This window comes from Clytia hemisphaerica, unplaced genomic scaffold (genome assembly GCF_902728285.1).
Source record: "Clytia hemisphaerica strain Z4C2 unplaced genomic scaffold, Clytia hemisphaerica genome assembly, whole genome shotgun sequence".
In the NCBI taxonomy this organism is placed as follows: Eukaryota; Metazoa; Cnidaria; class Hydrozoa; order Leptothecata; family Clytiidae; genus Clytia; species Clytia hemisphaerica.
This window is the reverse complement of record NW_027104489.1, coordinates 35,612-56,437: the sequence shown is the minus strand read 5'-3', so window position 1 is coordinate 56,437 and position 20,826 is coordinate 35,612. Positions and strand designations below refer to the sequence as shown.

At 35.2% G+C, this 20,826-nt stretch overlaps 2 protein-coding genes across 2 annotated transcripts in view; both read right to left on the bottom strand.

Moving 5' to 3' along the window:
* LOC136821548 (receptor-type tyrosine-protein phosphatase F-like) overlaps positions 1 to 4,291 on the bottom strand; it is a 32,863-nt gene extending 28,572 nt beyond the window's left edge. The window contains exon 1 of the mRNA XM_067077773.1: positions 4,070 to 4,291. Within this exon, the coding sequence (XP_066933874.1) occupies positions 4,070 to 4,139 (70 nt within the window). The 5' untranslated portion in view covers positions 4,140 to 4,291. The remainder of the gene's footprint in view (positions 1 to 4,069) is intronic.
* Positions 4,292 to 10,706: 6,415 nt separating this feature from the next.
* Positions 10,707 to 14,250, bottom strand: LOC136821557 (cell death-inducing p53-target protein 1 homolog). The gene is made up of 4 exons (XM_067077783.1): positions 14,203 to 14,250; positions 12,519 to 12,763; positions 11,545 to 11,721; positions 10,707 to 10,880 (listed from the first exon to the last, which is right to left on the bottom strand). The coding sequence occupies exons 1-4, from the start codon at positions 14,213 to 14,215 to the stop codon at positions 10,707 to 10,709; spliced, it is 609 nt and encodes a 202-aa protein (XP_066933884.1). The 5' UTR covers positions 14,216 to 14,250.
* Positions 14,251 to 20,826: the final 6,576 nt, after the last annotated feature.

Below are 20,826 nucleotides of genomic sequence, written 5' to 3'. Positions count from 1 at the left end.
GTTTGTCAATGTATGTAAGAAAACCATAGAGGGAAATTATACAAAGTGACTTGTAAAAACAAATGATTTTTTTTTAAATGATTTGATGTCAATCCTTTGTACTTTCAATGTAAATCGATTCATTCCCAAATAGAAGATTAATATAGGGAGTCAACTCTGCAATGCAAACACTTAAAAAAAATCATGTTAAGACTTGAAAGGAAACAGTGTTGCATTAATTTGTATGAACAGAAAGGGAATAACGGTGTGAAAGTGATGGTTATCAAAACAAACACAAAATGACAGGAAATTGCAAAGTGCAAAAACAAGAAATTGGAAGCACACAGAGTAGAGTACACCACTATGGGCTAAAAATAGACCATGGATTTCGTCACTAAATGAAATGAAACTTGTAAATAGAATGATACAGTTCCAAAAAATAATTTTTGAAATCCATTACTAGCAGTATTTGAATACACTTTTTTTTAATAAGAATAAACTATATAAGAACATAAGGCTTCGATGGCCAAAATGTTAAAGAACAAGTTAAGTAAGAACATTTTAAGGCTTCGCAGACTGGAAAACAGCCAATTTATTAGGAAAATGGACAAAAAAAGATAAAAAGTGGGGAAAATAAGAACATGTTAAGAACATTTTTAGGCTTGAAATCCAAAAAGTTATAAGAACATCATTCTGTAGGCTTCAAAATTTTTTAATGTTCTTATTAAAAAAACGTGTATCAAAAGCTGAATTGTATACGCTCACTGTGTCTAGGTCTTTTTTTCACAATTTAAGAGATACAATTCAATAAGGAGTGTATGATAGCAACATACCACTCTAGGATACAAAGTAAACACAAATTTGTGATAAAACAACTACATTTATAACTGGTTTAAGGAGAAAGTGTTTTTGATGCGCCCAGTTCGGAAGGGGGTCACTACCCCCCTACCCTAGAGCTACCCCCCCTACCCTAGGTTCTTCCCCCTTTTAAAATTTGATGCTACCCCCCTCAAAATTTTAAAATCCTACCATAATTCTACCGGTGAAAAAGCAAGAAAATAGAACACACTGCATTGCGAAAAAAATAGAATCATTTTGAATCGAATGTTTCAAACATACTAAACAATTAATAAAGAAGACGTTGCATTGTAAATTAAAAATAAAACTTCTAATTTGGGAAAACACAAAAAAAACATACCACTGACATCTACCCCCCCTTTCTAGATGAACCCCCCCCTTGTGAAACTCCCCTTTCTAGAAAAAATTCTTACCCCCCCCCTTTCTGAGATTTTCTGAACATCGTTACCCCCCCCCCCTTCATAAAGGGGGGGGGTGCGAACTATGTGATGGGCAATAAAGATAATATTTTGAGTTAAAAATAGATACAACCACTTGACTAATTTGGGTGATAAAAGTATCTCAATTAAATTTATGCATTTTGAATCGACATGCTAATTGAACATTTTTAGATTCAAATTACTATCGAAAAATGACCTAATACTATGGTTTTAACATTACTTTAAAGTCATTCCAAACTATTATACATAATGGAAAAAATAATTTGGAAATTTCCAGATGTAATTTGAGTCTCAATAATTTCTACTATGGTAATAAAGTGATACAATTTTAATGTATTTTTGAAACAATGAAAACTAAATGAAGTGCTAAATAAAGGGTAGAATTGCAATTTATTGAAATGCTATCAGAAAACAACTTACAGTACTCAAATTTATTATAATATAGACTGAGATGAGACACCCTGTTGATAATAGTTATGAATATCTCTACCACCTTTAAAACTAATTTTGGCAGTTTCAAGTTTATCAAATGTCACATAAACACAAAACTTATATATATTTATTTTTGCAAAAAAAAAGACAATCCTAAATCCTAAATATAGAAGCACTTGAGAGGCCTGAAAATTAACATATTCGAACAGATTTTCATTGCTCAGTTAACAGCAATTCCAAAAAGAATTAACAATAGAGTTATTCAGTTTCAAGGTTAAGTGGTTTGTCAGATTTGTCAGTTTCAAGGATTGTTGAGACCTTTTTGAAATCTTATGCTGGTAAAGATTGTGCAAATTACTTTCCTGGTAACTTTAAAAAAGTGACATGTTAATAGATCAATTTAGCTCCCTCTCCTACATTTGGTTTTGAAAATTAACATTTTTAAAATGTATCAAAGATTGGAATTTTTGGTGCAAAAGGGATTTTAAATTTGTAATGGGTATATAAACAAGAAGGGTACTCTTCAAAATAATGTCTTTATGATTGATGATATTTTTTGAGGGACAATTATTCCTGTGAGATTATTAAAAGTAAAAACATCATCAAAATGTAGAATCAGTTAAACTGACATATAAATGTTAATCATAAAAAAACTAGAAATCTCAAGAAATCTTTTAATGATAAAAATCTCATTTCCACTGTCTTATCTTTTTATGACACTTTCTATGATTTAAAAACATAGAGATTATAAAAGTAAATTCCAAAAACCACACAAAGTTTTTTAAAGAATAAGCTTATCAGGAATAGTAAGATCAAAAAGAATGTAAGGATATTGGATTTCAAATGTGTGGGTTTTGGGGCTTCTAGTTTTCATTTACAGAAACCTGATGAATTCACACTTTTGGTTTTTCTATCAAAATATTACTGGAAAGAGAATTTGGGAATGGTCTCAAAATTCACTTTAAAGTAAGATCAATCTAAAGAAAAGATATAATTGACTTAGTGTTAAACATATTTAGGGAGAGCTAAAGACACAACAAAATAGGCCTTATGACTTCGTGAAAGTTTTGAACTGTTCATTGAAATATATCATCTTTACCTTTTATTTTATCAAAAAAATATTTTAAAGGCACAGTTTCTCACAGTGAGTTAACACAGTTCTATTATTTTCAAGTATAGCTCATGAATAATACATAAAAAGCACAGCTTCATAGGTGAAATATATACTTCTAATGTGGTTTGACTTTTACAAATATAAAACGACAAAAAAAGTTATTAAACACAAGAAACAGTATATAGACAGCAAGACTTTATTTACAATTCAAAAATTTAACAGAGATTATGTACAGGTGAACTGTGAATGAAAATTTCATAAAAAAAGCCTTGACTGCCATTTACACTCTTCTTAACTTTTTTTACTACATTTTTAACAAAAATCCTACGAAAAATACCCATCAAACAAAAGGGTAGAAAAATTTTGATCCCATCAAATCAAAAGTCTTTACACTAAAGTGTTTTCAGGAAACAGCCAAAACTTTCAAATTGACTATCAATTCCCAACAACATGTAACAACTTGCAAGCAAAAAAATACTAACATATCTTCAGTATATAGTATTTTTTAATACGCTAAAAGGCTGCACACTCTGGAAAATTAAAGTTTCTAGAAAAATGTGATAAACCCTCTTTGGAAACACGGGAAAACACCTGAAAGATTTATATCATGATATCAAACAAAAATGAAAGGAAAGAAGGAAAATGTAAGGATTAGAGTAGATACCCCTCAAACTGACCAACCAACCAACAAAAAAAACAAAATTAGCAGAGTTTAATTGTTGTGAATATCCACACTCAGTTTTAGTTTCTGGCAGCCTTTAAAAATTAAATAAAAGAAAAATAGACCCTGATTTTAGGAGCTTTGCTTGGGATCTTTTGAATTTGGTGATAATGATGTATTGAAAATAAATACACAAATTTGAAATATACAAGAAAATCTAAAAGCTTATATACTGTGAAGTGGGATATAAACTTGCATCAGTGGACGGAAACTTGCATAGCCATCAAATTTTGGAAATCCTGCTCTTGCAAATTTACTCCACTTTCACGTAATTAAACTTAGTGAAACCAGGGAAATTTTATAAAATAAAGACAAAGAAGGAAAATTTAAACATAATTTTAACAACACAAAAAATAGTTTTAAGGTTCAGGGGCATAGCTACAACACATCATCAAAAAGTATATATTGCCTCTGGGGGTGGGATAGCTTTAAGCTGCACCTGCAAGAAGCCAAAACTGCAACAGTAATTACTGCAACTCTCGTGAATGGTGACACCGCAGACAGAAATTTTTAGGAAAATCTTACCATGTGAGTTTCCAATCAAAAGTGAGCAGCCAACAACCAGCAAAATCAAAACTTCTGAATCCATATTCATAGCTCAACGATGGTAACCAGTTTGTACAGTCTCTCTTGATTCAATAATCATAAATTTGCCATCGTGGATTTTAAAGTTTGCGTGAATTCAAGTGTCAGTCTGTCAGTGTCTTTGGCTGGACAAAATTATATATATATACAGTGTTTTTTTATCCTAAAAAATCGAAATTGTGTCAACAGTGAGAGGATCATAGCTTATATGAAAGCTTTAACCAAAAATGCTTATATCACTCAAACTAAAACAAACTTTCGTTTCGACCATTTTTGTATAGCATAAAAATCACATAAAAAATGGACAAACTTTTTTCTTTCAAAAAAAAATCCCAACCACAACAAACTTCATTCCAGAGTCACAAGGCAAGTGCACTTTCATGTAATAAAATATCTCAATTATACAGCCATAAATGTAACAAAACACTGCATGATTTTATAGAAAACCCCATACAAATTCTAGTAGTAAAACTTGTAAACATAAAATTCCCCAGACTGCCAGACGATCAAAAAAGACATTCGATGAAAATGTCGAAAAAACAAAACACTGACCATTGACCGATCAACTTCAGAGTCAACCCAGAGTTCATGGTTACACTTACCCAAAGGAAAAGCGGGAACAAAAAGGTACCGAGACCGTATATTTTCTTTTAGAAAACTTGACCACGAATGCGTAATTAATTGACTGATTGACAACGTGATCCGGGGGTAAATGAGTTCTTTTAATTACGATGTTGACAATAAAAAACGGTTCATTGTTCTAAAAGAATTATAACATCATTGAAAAAAGTAATATAAAGCTCCTGTGTAAAGCTTATAAGAAGTTGTGAACGACGGTAAACCCTTTAGCTTATCGCTCTGTGTGAAAAACGGTAGGTTGATAGCTTCAAACAGCGTTTTACAAAAAAAGTCAAAAAAAAACTTAAGCACGCTGAGCTACAAGTTTATATTGTAATGTAGCATCCATTATTTTACCTACCATATTTTATCGCAAAATAAAAAGTCAAGTTTGCCTTTTCGAGGAGGCTTCTTTTTCCCTATTATTTGGCTCTCTGTTTCATTTTGTTTCTTTTGGCAAATAAACCAATAAACAAGCCAAGAAAAAGATGGAAGAAGAATCATAAAAGAAAGCGCAGATGTGTGAAACAAACTGTTTTTCATTCAGTGTGATAAAAAGAAATACTTCATAAAATATATTGTATTCTTTTTACTAATATGTGAATTGCGAACAATAAATTTTCTTTTCAAACAAAAGCTGATGTCTTTTTATTTGACTCATTTGAAATAGACCGATAGATTTCTTTATTTGTCTATATATTTCTTCCCTTTTTCATCTTCACTTTTTACAGTGTACAGTAGTCAGTTAAACTCATTGGGAAGTTTTTGTAAAATTGTATGAACTTTTTTGCGCAAAATTTGATAAAATTTTACACGCGAGAGGGGGATCACAAAAATAACTCTCGCCAGGTTTTTTTTTATAAGAGCAAACTATATAAGAACATAATAAGGCTTCGATGGCCAAAATGTTAAGGACAAGTTAAGAGCATTTTAAGGCTTCGCGGACTCAAAAACACCCGATTTCTTAGGAGCATAGACAAAAATACTCAAAAAATGGCGAAAAATAAGAACATGCATGTTAAAAACATTTTTCATCCCAAGGCTTCAAAAATTTTGGATGCTCTTATGAAAAAAATGTATACACTTTTCTTACGGTCAAAAGTTTCCAAAAGACAAACCACAATTTTTGTTTTTAAATCGAGTGCCACGATCCCGCCCTCCTTCTGGAAGTAATAGAGGATAGATTTTTTTTATTCTGTGAAGATTTGACCTGACCTATGCTTCGTTTCACAATAAGCATCCGACTTACTTATCTTACTTACTACTACTGCTACTACTATCTTTATCAAAATATATCGATGTACAAGAAGACGCGGCCCCATGAGCAAAACATATGTGGTAAAGTCAAAGTGCTTGTTAAATGGAAATGTTATATATAAAGATCTATGGAAGGTGTCAAATATTAGGACGTCACCACCCAAAAATACAAATTCATTTGTCCTACTCAAATCTTTCACACTTTCTAAATTACTGTAAGGGGCAAATACCATTCCATCTACGTCTACAGCTTGACACCTTGACAATAGAGCTTGATGATATGGAAAACTAAACAATGTAAACTACCCCTATTTGCTTAGCTAAAGGACATACCCCTTAAAGGCGCAAATCATAGACGTCTCTTGATTCTAACCACCCTCCTCACATTTTATTCAAACCGTAGTGGAAAGTTACACGCTTTGTTTATAAGAATACACTTTATAAGAATGTCCATGATGAATATGGCCAGAAAATTAAGAATAATGCTAAGAATATCACCATCCATGGAATTTTGCTACTCAAGCTAAGAATGCCATTTTTAGAGCATTTTTATTATAAATTGTCAATTAACCCCAATTATAAGGCTCACGCACTCCTTTCACAAAAATGCCATTTTATGCTCGAGACGTATGTATACTAAATGTTAAATCTAGTCTGAATTAGAATCCTAACCTAAGAATGCTGTAAGAATACTTTAGGATGATTTCCCCATTAAAGTTAAGAATACCCATGATGAAATGTATTTACACCATTGTTTTAAAAAAGGCGTGTACCAGCTATTTATTTAGCTAAAGGACATACCCCTTGAGGCCCAAATCAGATCAGACGTCTCTTGTTTCTACCCTACATTCTATCCATGCCGTAGTGGAGAGGTCGTGGGTTCGATCCCCAGCTGGGTCGTACTAATGATCCCCATAAAGCTTATCACTGCTTGATGTCTCTCTGCTTGATGCTGTGCTCAACAACTAAAGAGACGGATCAAGGGTATATGGAGAAATCCAGGGAAAGGAGTGGCACCCTCCCTTCGGGTAAATCCTTGATCGGGTGGTCACACAATCCCTCCAAAATAGTACTGGATGCCTTTCTGCTTAATGTTTAGCAGTTAAAGATAATGATCAAGGGTAGGTAGAGAAATGCAGAGTTGTGTCCTACCATACCTCTTGGGAAATTGCTATCGAAAGAGGAGCCTCGGACTTTGGAAGCAAGACTTATTTACTTTACTTACAGTGCGATGGTGCCTGATATTTAATTGACACAAGGTATAAATGGGTATTACTCTCGGGTACCTTATAAACGGGGGGGCTTGGAATAAGCGGGGTAGATGGAAAAATTCTCAAAACTACTTAATAAGCAGGGGGGGTTGGAATAAAGATCTTGGAAGGAATTTTTTTTGAAAAAGAGGCTAATACAGCAGCATTGAGCAAAGAAGGGAACTTTCAAAATATTGTCCAAAAAATATATACCTTATTAGGTATCCGAGAGTACTTAACCTCTATGGTGATTTTTAGAAGAGCCCTAAAAATTAGTAATAAAGTAAGTCTAAATAAGTCATTCAAGAACCCTGAACTAAATTTCATAAAATTGAATATTGATTATTTACTGCCCGAAGGAGGTACTAGGTTTGTAAGGTGACGGGTATGTCCCAGCCAAAAATCGAAAATCGACCCTTAGAGAGAGGAAAAATTGGCGTTTTTGGAACCCTTAGAGAGACTTCTTTCAAAATTTTTATCAATTTTCACTAGATTTTTGTCCAAATTTAAGAAAATCACGACCCTTTGAGAGAGGAAATTTTGAAATTCGTGATTTAAGTACCCTTTGAGAGACTTTAGAGGGTGTGAGAAAGGAACCCTGATGACTAGCACATATCCGGCACCCATTTTGCCTAAGTACCTCCCCCTCCCCCGGGTTTACTACACTTTTTACACAAGAACCAATAAATTTTGTTAAGGCTCGGCTCTTCTTCTACTTTTGCACTTCAAGCCTAAAATTACTCTTACATGTTTTTTTTTAAGGACTTAAGGATTTAGAATGTTTTTATAAAAAATGTGTATGCTTTTTTATTTTTAGGGACAAAATTGACGTATTTTAGGCTTTTTAGCAGGTTTTCATTACTTAATTTCGTCAAATACAGCTATATTAGTTCTTCAATGGGGATTTTTTAGGAATACAGTTTTTGACTTGAGGATGACATCAAGAAAAACAATTCTACGAATATAGCATAATGATTTTTAGTAAGGATTGATTTATCTAATTATTTTCAGCGGGGACAAAAATTGGAGGCTAGTTTTCCACCGGGGATGATATTTTGGTCAAATCTGTCTAGTGGGAAAACGTCCCAGTGGGTCTGTGAGAAGGGGGTGTATTTCTAATCCAGCGACCACACATGGTTTATCGAGATCAGGGTACTTTATGGTATAGCAAAATAGCATGAAACATTTTTATCTACAAAAAATACCGAAACACTGAAAAACTTTGACTATGAAATCTTTTTCTACACTGATGACGAAATATCCATCCATTTCAGTTTTATAATTTTTCAAAATCCAAAAAAATTTATACTCCACAACGACAACCCAAACGTCAAATTGATTTAAGCCATTCTAGCCGCCAAGAGCAGTCTAACTGTTATTCTATCTATATCTTGAAAATATAATTTATTAAAAGAACTACAGTTTTTATTTAAAGAAATTTGTTATAAATTTTGTAAGAATCTATCATAGTGAGACCTTTTTTTCACATTGAATAGGGGGTGAGACTCTTGCCATAATAGAATGAATGAAAATCCAATTTTTCTTGATGAATTATTCAGGTGTATAAAACACTTGCGGTTTGAGACAATAAATATAATTCTAAATTTTCCTTCGTACTTATCATTTTCTTCAGAACGACTATATTTCTTCATTTTCATTTTCATTTTTCGTCAAATCCAATTTTAAAGGAATTATGGAGCGGCAAATAATTTAATCCGCTCAGATTTATAGATTTATCGTATATTGCAGTCAGTTGGAGGCAATTTCAAGTGAAAAGTAAACCTGGTCTGGTTTTAATACCTCATTTAAAACAAATTCGGTTTAGTCTTTTTTTATATAAATATCATATCATAGCCAAGCTAAAGCCAAGCAAAACACTCTGTTTCAATCTCCGTATGATTTCACTCAGTGTGGATGAAATTATCCATCAATATGATAATATTAATATATTTTCTTGAGCACAAAAGAATCCAGCGGGGATAGTTTTGGAGGGAAATTTTTAATGAGCCCTAATCACACCATCACCCTTCGCATTCTTTTCCCATAATGCATCATGCCAAAATCTTGATCACAATATTACACTCCCTTCTCACAAACCCACTGGGAACCCTCTCCACTGGAAAAAATTGGCCAAAATATCGCCCCCAGTGAAAAATTATACACTGATTTTTGTCCCCGCTGAAAATATTCAGATAAGCAATAATCCTCAATGTGCCAGTTTTTTCATCCCCACTGAATTTTCTTGCTCGAAAACAATGAAATTCGAATCACCAGCCATAAAAAAACATCGGGACATCGATCCCGTCGAGTTTTGCTCCGTTCTTTTTACCCCCACTGACTCCTAAAACCCCACCGGGTCTGTGAGAAGGGGGTGTAATGGGGCTCTCCCAGGGGCTGGCGTGACACGTGAATTAGTCTTTTTTCTACCGTGAATACGTGAATTGGATTTTTTCAGCGCGTGAATACGCGAATTGAGATGTCAGCGTGAACGTGAAAATAAGATTTTCCCTGCGTTAATTTGTGAATCCAGATTTTTAGCGTCGAGGGTGCATTTTTGACTGAGTTTACCTAGATGATGAAACTGGGCTATGTCAATGGTCAATTTATAAGATTAACAGGTTTAAGATTTCCCTTTTATCTTTGGTTGTTCTGTTATCTGATATTCCAATGGCGGATAAGTGGCCGCCTACGTTAAAGCTCTAAAGGTGTGAGTCAATTTCACACCGAGAAGAAAGGTAGTCGGCTTTTGATTTTCCTCATCCCCAGTCGGTTTAAACTACCCTTTAGACATGAACCCGAAAATTTTGGTTGGACCGAACAGTTCCCGGAGATGGGACATGGTACAGGCATCCTGCTGCGAATTCCGTGACACGGTTTGCTGAAATTCCGTAATCCAAACCTTTTTTCCAAATTTCCAGACCTTTTAGCGTGTCTGAGAAAGTTTTCTTCATCCGTACAAGATATGTTTTCCCCAGGTTTATCTAGAGCCTTTAGAAGAAGACTAATTTATGTAAAAACAATATTTTTCTTTTGTACGAAATTTCTTTCATAAAAAATAACAACAAAAAGCAAATCTTTAATACTTAAAATTATCCCAAAAACTAAGTGTTTAAAATATTTACAAGTGAAATCCACTTTTATAAGCAGTTAAAATAGTAGCAGATTTTTATGGTAAAAAAAATTATCCTTGATTATATCAAAACAAAAAAGGAACCAATTATGCTTACAGTGAGCAATTCTTTAAGAAAAGTGACAGGAAAAATGACGAATACGATTAAAATACAATTGAAACCACTTTGACGCTTTCGATTGAAAACGAGGATAGAGAAATTTAAAGTTCTCTCTTTAATTACAAGAAATTCAAAGATGCTCTATTATGCTCTAATGTATATATCATTAATAAACTATAAATGATTTTTATATACTCCATATAAAAACACCAAGTATCGTCCTCATTGTTTGCTATAGTAGCTCGAAGAAGTCGACTTCACGATAACAGTGAAATGTATCACAATGATACCAATAATGATAATTCCACAGACCAGACCAGCTATTCCCAGACCCTTTGCTCGTGATGATTGACTTTGTGCTTCAGCATAGTTGCCAACTGCTACGGCCGAATCAACCTGTAAAACAACAGAAATGACTTTTGATATTTTGAAGCATTTTCAATTTGACACTCATGTGTCCCAGGGGTGCGCCCCACCGGAAAAATTAGCAGAAATTCCGTTCTCGGTGAGACAAATACCCTACAATTTCAGCCCTATTAGCAGTATTTCCATCCCTATTTGAAATTCAATATAAAAAAAAAACATGTAGAGAATTTTCGATTAGGGACAATAAAATGTCTAGATCCTGTCTAGGTGGCTGTGAGACATGTGATGATGTAATTTACCATCCCTGTTTACAACACCCATCGTTTGACGTTTTAAAGATCTTAACTTGGGGATCCTAATTTTTGCCAGTGACATAACGTCAGAACTGAGTGAAAATAAAGAACCATGGTTTAAATCATTAAGGATAAATTGCGTCTGCTTAGTGGATGAAATGATTTAGTGAGTCAACCCATAATGCATTTCATTAGCTTAATAGGTACATTGCATGATTTTCCGTGACCGGGAATAAAATTGCGACACGTTCGGCAAAACTTTTTGAAGCCATCATTGGTCGAGTTTATATATTTTTTTTGTTTTTTACATAGGGTTTAGCAAAAAGCTTTTCATCATCAGAAGCTAGGCTTTCATTAGTTTTCATCAATTAACAAACAGTAAACTACAGTCTTTAACTTACCCCGGAGGAAGCCATAATGGCGGCGATACCAATTGGCCAACAAAAGAACAGACAGACAATCCATGATAAAGCCATGTAATTTGGTGGTGCCGCTTGGTGCACAATTTGCGGTTGTGGAGCCATACCGCCAGCCATGATGACGGTGGTTGAATTTGTAGTCATACTACTCTGTTGATGCTAGAGAGAAAAAGGATTATCAAATTTTAAACCAGAAAAAAAAACCCAGCTGGTACACAACGTTGTTTGAACGTTTCTTAGACTTTCTATGGACGGTGTGAACATCAAAATCTTAGTGGCCAAATATTCCTTTCCTGGGAAAAGAAGTAAATTATCAATGTTGAGTAATCCCAGCTGACACACGTTTCAACGTTCATCAGGGACCTCAGCTGGATATTTTAACGACGTTCTCTGTGCACTGTGGCAGCTGAGATTTGGTTTATGTAGTCGGAGATGAATTCAATGCTAAAAAACCTTGCTACTTGTCTAGATTAGTAGGACTAGACAAAGGCGCTAAAAAAGGAAGGTGAGATAATTTATAGAGTTTTTCTTATAACTATCTGTTCAGAAACTTGTGTCTCTCCTTTGGAATAGTTGAGCTTTTATGTTAATTTAGTAAACGGCTATCTGCCATGTTAATTGCCTGATTGCAGTCATGATTATAAGTACAGCGTTGAAAGTGACGAAAAAAAATGATAGATGGATATTGAAAAGATCCTTACTCCAGGCCCGGCGGAACAACGGTAAGATTGGGGAGACTGAAGGCTCAAAATGAGAAATTTGCTAGGAATTTGATAAAAAATCTCATTTTCTTAAAAGTGAGGAGGCTGAAGTCTCCCCAGGCTCCCCGCTTCCGCCGGGCCTGTACTCCGGCTTCAACCCCTTCTAACTTATTATCTAGCCCTAGGAAAAAGAAAAATGAAGCCCTTCAGTAGAGAACACTACACAACCAAAAATAATAAAAAGTTTCTACTTACATGTTGTTGAGGCATGGGTTGTTGAGCAGTATACCCTGGTGGAGGCTCGGGGTATTTTCCACTGGGTGGTGGTTGCTGGTTTTGTGGGTACCCATATCCTGGTTGAGAGGTAGGTGGGTACTGCGGTTGAGAAGTGGGTGGGTAGTAGGGTTGAGAGGTTGGTGCATATTGAGGCTGAGAGGTTGGTGGGTAGGGTTGTGAGGTGGGTGGGTACTGTGGTGCTGATGCAGGGTTGTATGGTGGTGCTAAAAGAAGAAGATAATGTTTTTTAGGGAATGGTTAGGTGTGGGCCGACGGGGTTCTGAGGGAAAAGATCTTGCATAAAGTAAAAATTCTCAATTTCATAGAAAAAAATACTTCTTTATTCAATAGAATTCCCAGGGGGTCCAAAAAATGCTAACCCACGTGGGACTCGTTTTTTGGGAAAATTTTTCCAAAATTTCCGAACCTGAATGGGACTGAAATTCCAAAGTTTTCTTAAGTTTAACTCTATTTTCTAAATTTTCCCCAAAAAGGCAGCCTACGACGGGCTACTTTTTTCTATTTTGTCGTTTTTGCGACCCTACCTTGGACTCATGGAGGTGAAAATGGTACACTGACCAGCGGCACATCTCCGTAACCCTTTTTGCCCGGGCCTCTGAGAAAATTCCAGTTCCTACTTTGCTTTGTTCAAATACATCATAAAAAGTAACAAAATTATTATGGATTTTTATTGATAAATTCTCTGTCGATTTCCGGACACATTGTAGCAGAATGTACAAAATACAGGTGACTTGTGTTAACTCGAACTCGGGCGGGGAATCTTATTTCATCAATTTACAGAGAGATTCGAATTGTAGAAAGTATTTTAAGAGGGTTTTCTCCTTGACAAGGACTGGGAATAATAGAAAGATTTAAATGATAGAAGTTTGAATTCCCAGACGGCACACAACGTCAAAACAACGTCCATGTGACATTCACAACGTCCAAATAACGTTATTTGGACATTAAAACAACGTTGTGTGCCAGCCGGGTAAGTGAGAGTTTACTGTACAAAGAAAACGCCTTTAATTATTTCCAATTAACGTTACAGAGGTGATTACTTTGCATTTAAAATTCTACGAATATTGCTAAGGCAATGTTTGCTCCCTCACGCGATCTGAAAATTTAGCGCATGTGTGATTTGTTTAAAGTGCTGAAAAAGTTTAACAAAACTTGAGTAAGTTTAAGCGAAAAAGGTGCGATTTCTTGTATTATTTATTTTAAGCTAAAAATTGTCAGATTTTCCCAAAGTTTGCCAAAAAATTTTTATTTTTCTTATCTCTCATTTCAACCCTTGATGAAGAGCACTTTCGAACGTCGCTTATCTTGAGTGCCCGGCCGGCTGTTTGTTGTATATTTTATTGACTTGATAATGATAAGTTAAAATAAGCATTAGATTATGGAGATTATGGAGAATCAGCTGTATTCATCCCTCTTGTAATATTTTTTTCGGTAATTCTTAAAACCCTCACTTAATTTACGAGCTATGTTAAACTGCATGATTTGAAATCCATTGACGTTATAGCGTTAAAACAGAGAGATGTTATAACAAGCAATCTTATGTCCCCATTGCATTGGTATCAAATCTAACATTCGACCCCACTAAAAAAATCACCGGGTCATTGAGACAGGGGTGTTCGTTAAATAAGTATAAACATTTTACCTTGACTACCCATACTTCTTCTTTATATCTCTTTCTTTGCCAACAAACAAACCAAACTATTTTTCTTCTTGGATTTTTCTTCTTCTTTAGTAATACACGTTTTTTTTTTTTTTAGAACACCTAAAATTTGGCTGAGCCTGGATGTGCTTATTTTTTTTAGCAATTTTCAGCCTAAAATGTTCTTAAATGCGTTCTTATTTTTTCAGACTACTCTAAATCGACAATATGATACAAAATAAAGGGCACTTAAATTTGGCAAAATTTGGACAATATTTGACTCTCCGTCAACGCATACGTCATAATTATTACTTTTCACTTTTTTTCACATTTGTACGAGTTGCGATCCCACAATTCAACGCGGCTCAATTAAAGATACGTGCAAGCTGTTATATATCTTTTGTCAAACGATGCAATTAACGTGCAAAAGAGATTACACGTTTTTTTTTTTATTAGAACACTTAAAATTAGGCTGAGCCTGGATGTGCTTATTTTTTTAGCAATTTTCAGCCTTAAATGTTCTTAAATGCGTTCTTAATTTTACTAATAATTTTTACTCTAAATCGACAATATCATGCAAAATAAAGAGCATATAAAATTAGTACCATTTGGACAATATTTGACTATCGATTTTAGAAAATCCATGCCTAAGTTGGGTTAAAACTGCTTGAAAAGAAGAAAAATTATAGTTTCTTGTCATTTTTTTCCAAACTGAGGCTTGGCATGTTCTTACGATGTTCTTAATTTTTCGACGAATTTCAGCCTAAATGTTCTTATTAACTGGGTTCTAATAAAAAAAAAAAAACGTGTAGCGCAAAGGTTGATGGGATTGGAACTCGTACAAACACATCGAGAGTAATGATTATGTCAAAAATAAAATCTATTTTTAGATTCAGCACGGTGCGCTATTCGGTTAAAACTGCATAAAAAGAGGAAAAAATTGTAGTTTATTGTCATTTTTTCCAAACTGAGGCTGGGCATGTTCTTAAGATGTTCTTAATTTTTCGACGAATTTTGGCCTATATGTTTTTATAAACCCTAATAAAAAAAAAACGTGTAGTTTAAAGAAATATTTCTCAAAAAAATCTTTTGTTTAAAAAATTCGTTCGTTTTGAATTTTACGAAATCTCAGTTGAAAAATAAATCACAGACTAACGACGTTGTAAAAGTGAAACTATTCTACCTCCCTTTAAACTACACGTTTTTTTTCAACTGGGCGCGTAAGGCGCGTGGGCGCGTCAATAAATGGAAGGCGCGTGGGCGCGTAAGCCGCGTCATTTAACAGACTCTTTTCATTTTCATTTTTCTATGTAAAAGCTAAAATCATAGCCCAGCTAAAGCAAAGCAAAACACTCCTTTTTCAATGTTCGTATGATCTATTTCACTCATTGCGGATGAAATTATCTAAATTCCAATGATTATATCAATATATTTTCTTAAGCACAAAAATCCAGCGGGGATAGTTTTGGAGGGCAATCCTTAATGATCCTTAATCACACCATCACCTTCGATTCTTTTCCCATAATGCATCATGCCAGAATCTTGATCACAATTTTACACTCCCTTCTCACAAACCCACTGGGAACCTTTTCCACTGGAAAAATTGGCCTAAATATCGTCCCCAGTGGAAAATTATACACTGATTTTTGTCCCCACTGAAAATAATCAGATAAGTAATAATCCTCATTGTGCCAGTTTTTTCATCCCCACTGATTTTTTTTGCTCGAAAACAATGAAATTCGAATCACCAACCATAAAAAAAACATCGGGACATCGATCCCGTCGAGTTTTGCTCCGTTCTTTTTACCCCCACCGACTCTTAAAACCCCACCGGGTCTGTGAGAAGGGGGTGTAATGGGGCTCGCTCCCAGGGGCTGGAGTGACACGTGAATTAGTCTTTTTTCTACCGTGAATACGTGAATTGGTTTTTTCAGCGCGTCAATACGCGAATTGAGATATCAGCGTGAACGTGAAAATAAGATTTTCCCTGCGTGAATTTGTGAATCCAGATTTTTAGCGTGAACGGTGAAACTAATTTATTGTCTAGAACACAAAGAAAATTTGATAAACTGATAAATTATGTCTTAAATCTTTTAAATTTTTAAGGTGTAGTATTTTTATATAGCCTGTTTCAAAAGAATTTAATACATGCTTTTTGGGACGGGTAACTAACCAAAACAGTCAATTTTAATTACTACAATAAGATTTCTCGCTTACTAAGGATCTACTAAACCTGACACAATAACCAGAGTTGCTTTTACAATTTTCCTTCGAAGTATTGTTCAATGTTAACCAGTATTCAATTTAATTCAAAAATTCTCGATAGTGAGGCCAACTCTTCCCTACAACGTACTAACCAAGTAATCCAGCTGGCACACAACGTCAAAACAACGTCCATTTGATGTTCAGAACGTCCAAATAACGTTAATTGAACGTTGAAACAACGTTGTGTGCCAGCTGGGAACCAACCAACTAATCAATCAATCAGCCACTATTGATTTTAGAGCTCGAGTTGTTATTTGTTATTTCGTATCTGCATATTGGGAGTTAAATTTTTAGTATTAACTCCAGTTTTAGTTCCTGTTATGATCGCACGAGTTCCCAATCTGCTTAGACTAGCTAGCGTCTGTCTTTCCTTGGACACAGGAACGCGGGAATAGTGCTTATAATAAATAAAGAGTTCTTGTAAAAAATAGAAATTGCCGCGGGAGAGTGGATTGGAAAGATTGTATTCAGTGAACATATATAGAAAAATAGATCCTATCGCAAGTTTAATCTGCAGCGAAATACAACGACGTGGTTTACTAGTCTACAATCTGCTACACTGGCTCCGATACGTTTTCCTGTTATGTTCGTTCAAAAAGCTTTCAATCTGTTTTTTGTTATTTCGTATCTACATATTGGGAGTTAAATTTTTAGTATTAACTCCAGTTTTTGTTCCTGTTATGATCGTACGAGTTCTCAATCTGCTACACTGGCTCTGATACGTTTTCCTGTTATAAGAATAATAATAATAATGCTATACAAGTTCGCAGGCCACCGTGCGAGCACATGGTCCTCTATGAACCGCTCTTTGTTCGGTTTACAATTTTCTTAAGATAGAGTTTTTTCCTACAATTTAAAGTTTGCATCCTTTAGTGACGTGTTCATTTCTTGGGCTTTCACCACTCTTTGATTGTCTTCCTTTCACTTTTCGTAAGATCTTCTGTCACACGGAAGGGCAATCTTTCTCCTTTAGTGATTGCTCTTAACACTGTATTATGTTCGTTCAAAAAGCTTTCAATCTGGTTCATATTAGCTCCAGTCAGATTTTCTGTTTTGGTCGTTTTCATTGTGCGTTTTGATCGTACTCGAATTTAGCTCTATATCTATATATAATTTTAACTTTTTTTGTGCGAACACTGCATCTAAGGAGAGCGTTTTTAATGACAAAATCTTAGTTCTAAATGAGAACAGTCACGAGTCCTTATTAATTTGTACACTATTGTACGGGGTTTCCCAGCTGGCACACAACGTTTTTTTGACGTTTATCTAACGTTCACGACGTCCATATAACGTTAGATGAACGTTGAAACAACGTCGTGTGCCAGCTGGGTTTGGAAAATCTTAGAATGCTACCAGATCTAAACAGGACCCGCGCCACCCTTGGAGGGGGTAAAGGGCCAAAGACCCCTCACTTTTTGCAAAGAAAAAAAGTATTTCTATTTCCCATGATTCCTTTCTGTAATTTGCCTCAAAGTCTGTCAAATTTAAGCAATTTAGGGGATAAAATCGAAAAAACTTTCCCGTCGGTGCAAACTATGGTTCCCCTCCACTATATTTGGCCACTTTTCAAAGCGTGGACCCTACTTTTCCAAGACTGTATTATATTAACTTGGAGCAAAGACTTAGCTTGGAGACAGAAAGGTTTTAGAAAAAATTAATAGTCAAAGCAGTAGTAGGTAGTTCTGTAATTTATCCTCAATTTATCCTCTCAATTGGTCTTCGAGGAAGGGATTTTTTAGTGCTAAGGCTTATTTGGAGTTTCATTTACTTCCCCTCTAACTGACAAACAGGGACATGTTTATACCACCGCCCGAGGGATACAGTAGTAATTTCAACACGACGCCAGGACTAAAATTTCGCTCAATGAAAACCGAAATAGCTAAAACCCCGGGGGGGGGGGGGGGTACTAGGGCAAGATGGGTTACGGGGATGCTTTGTCAGGGTACCTTTTTTAACCTCCACGAGCCCCAGGTAGGGTCGCAAAAACACCAAAATAGAAAAATCAGTCCCTCGTAGGGTGCCTATTTTTGGAAAATTTGGGGAAAAAGTAGAAAATTTGAGAAAATTTTGGAATTTCAGTCCCATTCAGGGTCACTTTTTTCGCAAATTTTGAGTCCCACGTAGGGTCCATTTTTCGAACCTCAGCGGAGCACCCCCGTCGGTCGACAAGGGTAGTACCCCCTCCGGGGCTAAAACAGCCTTAAAAAGGTCGAAAATGGCGAGAATAAGGTCACAAAACTGCATGCAACTTCAAGAAAAGGTAAAATATAGAGGTAATAAAAGGTCAAGCACGGGTTTAACCACAGAATTTAAAACAAAAGCAAAATTAGCGCGTGAATGTGAATTGGCAAAAATTTGTGCGTGAATGCGTGAATTGGCAAAAATTTGTGCGTGAATACGTGAATTGAGGGTCGACTGGGGGATCTGTAATATTACACCAAAACATTCACAGTTCACAAAAACAATCAGGCGATCGGGTGAACCGCTGGGGGAACTCTCAAATAATTCAATTACCACGACTATTTTTTTTCATCCTAGAAAAAACAGTCGAACATATTCGAAATTGCGAAATTCAAATAAAGAACGATTGTTTTGTAAGGATCAGTACAGTAAGTAAATTTTGGCTGTTGTCCCGGGGGGGGGGGGTGGGGGGGTACTACCCTTGTCGACCGACGGGGGTGCTCCGCTGAGGTTCGAAAAATGGACCCTACGTGGGACTCGAAATTTGCGAAAAAAGTGACCCTGAATGGGACTGAAATTCCAAAATTTTCTCAAATATTCTACTTTTTCCCCAAATTTCCAAAAAAAGGCACCCTACGAGGGACTGATTTTTCTATTTTGGTGTTTTTGCGACCCTACCTGGGACTCGTGGAGGTTAAAAAAGGTACCCTGACCAGCGGAGCATCCCCGTAACCCATCTTGCCCTAGTACCCCCCCCCCCCCGGGGCTGTTGTCATTGAAATCTGAAGTTGGAATTTCTTCCATTATTTGCTTTTATGTATTTGCCATAAAGCTAACGTTCTTACAAAATCATACTTTCGTACCTGAAGCCACTTGCACCACTTACAATATAATCTTTTGTACAGCGCTAAGTATCAGAACCACTAAAGAGTGAATCAAGGGACTAGGAACGAGTTCTACAAAATTTGTTCTTATAAAGAAAAATGTGAAATCTTGTTGAGGTCACCGGAAATAACTAACAAACTACCTGACATATTGTTTGACATTGGAACAGCAGTTGCATGGTCGACTTCACGCCAACATCTCATCCCACTCCATCAATAATGCAAATTGTATGAATCTTCAACTGTGTGACATGTTGAATGGGATTTAGAGTGAAAAAATCTGTTAACTTTAGGTCTACAAACTTTCGCAAAAAAACTCACTAAAACGAAAACTCACTATTTTCGCGATTTTCGTGTGAAAATTTTAATTCTTGAGTCTTGATTTGCGAAAGTTTATGCTCGCAAAATTTTTTTTTGTCAAAATCGCGAGAGAAAATGTCGTAAATTTCGCGATAAAGTTAGTACTTTTAAAAACCAATTGATGATATTTGGTAAAAAGGGAATTTCACAAATTAAATTTAATTTTTGATTAACAAAGTAGACTTTTAACATGAGACTTTATACTTAAGGCCTTAGGATCTCAGAGAATTCAAATGCATATAGAAGCCACTAAATCCCTTTAAAATCGGTATATTCAACGAAGTATAGTGAAAGTACTTAAGTTGCAAATCGAAATTCTAAAAATCGTTAGTATACCAAAAATGCTCAATACATTCTAAACTTGATAGTAAATTGAAGTCCAGCAAAGGGGGTAGAACCGACGAATTTTCACTAAAATAGCTTAAAAACGCTTAAAGAGTTCTAATAAAGCGTTTTTAAGCAAAAAAACGTAAAAATGAACCTCGAACCAAGCATCTCTGTGCCTGTTTTCAAATTTGTGTATGCTTATAAAAAAGCATGTATTCCCGTGTACGATTAAAGAAATTGCTGCGTTGAAATTGATTTTTACATCTAAAAAAGTCACCCGAAAAACAGGGCAAAATGTTACAGTCGAGGTTTATATTTATGGTTACACATGATCTCACATCCTCATACAGCTAGATATCAGAAAGATAATTGTAAGACAATCTAAGCAAATTTATGTCATTTGACTTATAATAAGATCAATTTTTAGCTCACTCTCTAAAAAATGTCATGTCCAAATGGAAATAATGTCACGATTTCATCTACAAGACGGCGGAACACCTTAGGCTGTGCATATCCGCAGAATTTATTTTGATATAGTGGATGCGTGTCGTGTATGAAATTCCCGTCCGAGAGATACCCCAAATTTGGGGTGACCATAAAAGTTACATTA